Raw genomic sequence first — 5,465 nt, forward strand, 5'->3', positions numbered from 1 at the left:
TCTCTTGCCCATTTTTCAATATGCCGACATGGTATAAATATGCATAGTGTGTCATTCATAGTGTTGATCCATTGAAAAATTAGAAGAATTCAAATCATAGGTACAAGTTTTATGCAAGTTATTAGCTACTTAATGCAACTCTCCTTTGAGGGACTAGCTGAGATTGAAAAGAGTTAGGACATTGAATGTTGCACATGCGAAGATAGATGAACAATTACTATTTATAAATTTGAAGAATAGGCATAAATGAATAATTAATTCCACCCAATTAATTTATTCTTCTATATAAATGCTTTGGTCATTTTTCTGCAGATTTGTCGCTATTTCCTACATGGGTAACAACTATTTACCTCAACCATAAAAAGTGTTTTTAACTTGTTACATGCAAATTTTTAATTTTATTATATTTTTCATTATATATATATATATATATATATATATATATATTCATGAATCAACAAGCAGTTTCACCTAATAAATTGTCTCTTTGACCATGTGCAGTAGATTTGTCGTTGCATTTTGGGTGACTCAGCTATTTGGCTTGACTTCAATAAATGTCGTGACCTCGTCACATGCAACTTCCCGTCCTCTTTAATTTTTTTTTTTTTTTTATAATAAAGGAACTTTAATTGACATTGTGTTCCAGCTAATCAAATTGTTTTTTAAAAATAAATCACTTAGATATTCTTAAAAGTTTGTCGTTCATTTTGGGTGATTGACAGCTATTTGCTTCAGACTTTACAGGTGTTCTCACCTTGTTACATGCAACTTTACCACCACCCCTTTACTCATCTATATAATCGTCAAGTTGAAGCAGTTTCTTTCACAAAACTATTGATTGCAACTCAACTTTGAACTTCATATTCTAGATTAGTGGATTCTCCTCTCTTTTCCATCCAAGAGATCCACAAGATCTTTAAATTTTCAATTTAACCATTAGAACTCATTTTAGTGATGAATCCAAGCTTGATTTGCTAATATGGGGTATTCTCCTTATCATCACGAAAACATGTGGCTTGCTCTTCAATCAAGTGCGCTTGCACTGCAAGGTAATGCTTCGTCCATGTAAATATTTTTAAAATAATAGCGCGTGCTCAATTTTTGTATGTAAATCAAGTCCTTGCCTAATCTTCATGGTGATTATTACTTCTAGGCTGGACATCTTTTATTGGTAGGTTTCATGTTGATTCTAAGCTGAGGAGAGACATTTACAGTATTTTCTTTAAATCTGTACTTCTAATCTCATATGTGCAATATCTCTTCTTAAGTTTCTACATTACGATTGGTTGTAACTATAAATATTTGTGGTGCAGCAGTGCACGATGAGGTGTCCATGTCAAGAAAAGTGCAAAAGAATGAACAAAAACAAAAATGGTGAGTGATTGAAGATTTTATTTTCCATAATGGAAGATATGACTTTTAGCATAATCAAATAGTGCACAAGTGTTCAAGTTGCATCTGCATTATTTTCATGTTTCATTTCCTTTTGGTTCATAATAAGTGGTTTTTTCTTCAATGATGGAATTTTGGAAAAACGGTGTCAAAAATTACACATAATATAATATTAATCAAAATTGTAGGATTTTGATTTGATATTTGGCATCAAGTACACTTCAAAACTAGCCTTGCTTCATAGCACTTTATCCTCAAAATTGAAGGCTTTTTCTGCCACAATGCTCCTACTAAAAAAGGAACCTAGCATATAATTTTTTAATAAGTGGAACTACATAAGGAAAATAATTGTTTTTATCTTGTTGCATATTTATTTTCTTTCCAGTTATATTTAATATTATTGGCATGCTATGCATTGACTTTATTTTTCATAGCAATATTAGTTTCCATGGATGTATAAAAAATATCATTCGTTTTTAAGTATTCACTAAGATGCATGGACAAGGGGATGCAAGTTTCTGCTACTGCTTTAGTTTTTTTCATTACATTTCCCCCCAGGAAAAAAAGAAGAAGGAATCTTTCAGTTTATTCTTTTTGTTCTGTTTTGTTCTTTTTTTTCAAGTATGCATAGGATATGTGTGGATTTGATGATTTTTTATATGTGGTAATGGGATATTTATGAGTATTCATGAACTTTTCCTTTTACGCTGCAAGAAGAGTGGATAGTTTGAGTAGTGAGGTTGATAGTTTTTGCTTTGTGTGGTGCAGTTGGGGGCAACTCCAGAGAGGAGTGACTTCTAGCAAATGGTTTCATCTATCAGAAACAATGGTGAGAGAAGCAACAAGCACCTGGAAATGGAAGGTGATACTATATGAGCATTGTAATTAACTTGATATAAATTTTCCTATCTATGCCTCTTTTCAAAAGTAAGGTTAGTTTCATTTTTCCTTGAAAACAATCACTATTATGACTCTTGAGGACATATTGAAATTTATTATGGCTGTCTTAGGATAGGATGGATGTTACATTGTTGATACTAAAATTTCTAACTTGAAAGACATTATATTTTGTTTTTAACTTCCAAAATTTTGTGCTCTGCCATTTCTCTTTTGAAAAATTTAAATTTAACTAAACAACTACACAAATATCAAGGATCAAATGGTATGGATTTGAGAAAGTTAACTATCACTTGTTAAAGAATGCAATTGCATTTATCTACTTAGTGTCATGAAGAATTCCAAATGTTTGATACATAACCTACTTAATGAAGTTCTTAAGATATTTGAATTGTTTCAAAATCATGATTGGGGTTATAAATCAAGGATATCTGATGGGGTGGCCAAATATTTTCCTTCTAACGTACAATGAAATTGGAAGAAAAAAACAAATAAAATTAAAATCTTAATGCATTTGTTCAGTTCTTTTGGTTACATTAGGTTTGATGATTTCTAGTTCTATTTCTTTTCAATCATTTAGTAAAACTGACTTGATATTGTTTTACCTTGGCCTTTTGGGAGTGATAAGTAGGGGCCTTTGATTTATGTAGATTTGAGCAGAATGTTCCCAGCCCAGTCCATGAGGTGCCTAGCTTTGAAATCATTGGGTTTATGTGGACTAAACTAGCTTAAAGCTGAAAGAGCCTCACTCATAACCGACTTAATTAGTATATGGGTTGGAAAGAATACAAGCAAATTTGATTAATGCAATCAAGGATTTTTACACTTTCAATAGGAGTGTATGTGTGTAGCAGTTTTTTTTTTGAAACAATTGTGTTAACAGTATTTTGTGTTGTTAACACCTTATAATACTTAGATACACTTAAATGCGAAAAAACAAATAAAAAATAAAAAAATAAAGATAACATAACATAACATAAAAACTCAAAGAAGAGACAGAAAGTGATGAGTTGTAAGACTGAACCAAATATAAATTTCCAAACTTTATAAATTAGCTATGGTAATATTAGGATAAATAGAGCCTTATACTTACAATATATTTTTTTATTTTTTTAAATCTCAATCAAAATTAGTGCACACTTTAGTTTCTCTTGGTTATTTTTATATTTTCAATTTTCACTATTCACTTAATTTCTTTTATAATAGCTATATGTTGTAAATAAATTCCTTTTGGTGCTTCTTATAGTAACAAGGCTCTTTTCCTTCATGCAGGATGATTTAGGTTTCAACCTTGATGCCCATAATATGGGATATAGTACAAAACACAAGTCGGATATGGCATCGCAATGCCCAGATGGTGGCAAAATCGACCACATGGTAAAATAAACAACCCTTTTAACCCGCATCGGAGTGTAGCTATCTCCTGATCCTCGGGTCTCAGCTTCCTTCTTTCACTCAAATTCCTTATATTATGAAAAACCAATGATGCAATTCATCAAGCCTAGAGTAGGTGTTTTCCTCAAACATATGCTAACATTTACAACAGTAAAAAATAACATTTTAGTTTATAAAAATTAAAAATAAATTTAAACACATCAAACATATACAAAATTTTTAATTTAAATTTTGAAAAATTATATATATATATTTAATGGAAATCATTTTTAAAGAAATTGTGTAGGCCCTTTTCATTTTCTTGAGTTCCAATCCTCATCCTTAATTGATGTTGTAGCATGGAATTGGAAACTTGAAATAGAGCTATGCAAACATTTTCTATGTAGACTTAAGAAATTGAAAAGCTATACATACACACTCCAATGCTAATTTATAAAAACATAAAAAAAAAAAAAAGTAAAGTAGAAAAAAAATGAAAATAAAAAATAAAAAAACTAAAATAAGAGATAAAGGGGAAATGAAGTGGGGGCTCTGTATGGCTAGCAATCTTTGCAACCAGGGAAGTGCCAAGAGACTAATGAGCTTCTCTGCTCATACTAGTCAGATAGGTATTTCGAAGCTCCAATGCTTCCACTGCCTTCCTGCCACCACCCACCTCTCAGCCCCCACCACCGCCGCTACCGCACCTTGCCCTTCTCTTTTTCTCCTTCCCTTATTTTTTTTTTTTTTCTTGTGGCTATACTTAGTGATGCTTCATTCTTTCATCGTTTCATATCTGACATCCAAATTTCATCAGGTGTTATTTGGCTACATAGCCATTGTCAATAGTTAGGAAGCTGGCATTTCGTCATCACTCGAACGAAACAGATGAATGGTTAAGAAACCTTGATTTTCTTCCCAATACCAAGGAGAGGCAGTACAACTATTCAATATTTGAATGCTTTACCGACGAGATTCTAACGCATAAGGACATAGATGATGGAATTGAAGTCTGGATGCAATAATCAAACAAACCTTTTTGAAACTAGGTATTATGAATGTTAGAATATTTTGTTGAGTATATATGGGAAGGGAAAAGCTTCATTTATAAGGGCTTGTTAAATCTTGTTGGGGGTTGTTGTATATCCTATATATACTCATTCAATTGGATTGATAAAAGTCATTACTCAATGTGTATTCTAGTTTTTATTTGCACCACCACTTTATAATTCTTATTAATTATCATAGAAATAAGGTGAAAAAAAATAAAGAACTGGGCCTTAGCCTAGGGGGTTTATTATTTTACTCCCAAATAAGGGGTCCTGCAATTAACATATGACAAAAGAATACGGATTCGGTAAATTAGCTTGTGTTGTGAGCTTAACCTTTCAAAGATATGACACAAGATTTACTCCTAAGAAGAGGGTTAAAAAAATTTGATGAAATGTTTTCTTCAGTTACTCATTATACTATGTTCCCACTTCAATGGGTACTGACAAGTAGTTAATTTGCCTCCATTTAAGAGTATGGCATATGTTAGTGTTTGTTTTTATTTCTATGCCCTTATGATATTTAATTGAAATGTGTGCATGTGTGCTAAACATGTGTGTTATGCATTTGTGTTTGCGAGAGAGAGAGAGACGACGGTGTCAAAACCTTAAAAATAATCTTTTTGTCCACGAAATTAGAGATGTACCTTTTGTGGAATGGGAAGGAGGTGCTTTTATAGCATTGTATCACAAAAGAGCAATTAAGAGTAAAATCTACAATAAATAAGATCATAGACATTAAGATATTGATAA

General features: G+C 31.7%; 1 protein-coding gene across 3 annotated transcripts; it reads left to right on the top strand.

The window, feature by feature from the left end:
* Nucleotides 1-824: 824 nt before the first annotated feature.
* LOC131155593 (uncharacterized) lies at nucleotides 825-4,854 on the top strand. 3 transcript variants are annotated; one of them, XM_058108834.1, is made up of 6 exons: nucleotides 833-1,049; nucleotides 1,154-1,171; nucleotides 1,317-1,374; nucleotides 2,161-2,254; nucleotides 3,562-3,666; nucleotides 4,481-4,854. In XM_058108834.1, exons 1-6 carry the CDS (start codon nucleotides 980-982, stop codon nucleotides 4,514-4,516), a joined length of 381 nt encoding a protein of 126 aa, XP_057964817.1. In that variant the 5' UTR covers nucleotides 833-979; the 3' UTR covers nucleotides 4,517-4,854. The 3 variants fall into 3 exon arrangements, with proteins under 3 accessions (XP_057964833.1, XP_057964825.1, XP_057964817.1); XM_058108850.1 differs by lacking the exon at nucleotides 1,154-1,171 and having other exon boundaries at nucleotides 825-1,049; XM_058108842.1 differs by lacking the exon at nucleotides 1,154-1,171 and having other exon boundaries at nucleotides 826-1,049; nucleotides 1,314-1,374.
* Nucleotides 4,855-5,465: the final 611 nt, after the last annotated feature.

The sequence above is a fragment of the Malania oleifera genome, chromosome 1 (assembly GCF_029873635.1).
Source record: "Malania oleifera isolate guangnan ecotype guangnan chromosome 1, ASM2987363v1, whole genome shotgun sequence".
NCBI classification, from domain to species: domain Eukaryota; kingdom Viridiplantae; phylum Streptophyta; class Magnoliopsida; order Santalales; family Ximeniaceae; genus Malania; species Malania oleifera.

Excerpts from the sequence above, each read along its gene's own strand:
- LOC131155593 (XM_058108834.1), top strand. The coding sequence starts at position 980 with ATGGGGTATTCTCCTTATCATCACGAAAACATGTGGCTTGCTCTTCAA. Across the intron at positions 1,375-2,160 it reads AATGAACAAAAACAAAAATG|TTGGGGGCAACTCCAGAGAG; the intron begins GTGAGTGATTGA and ends TGTGTGGTGCAG. Across the intron at positions 2,255-3,561 it reads CAAGCACCTGGAAATGGAAG|GATGATTTAGGTTTCAACCT; the intron begins GTGATACTATAT and ends TCCTTCATGCAG.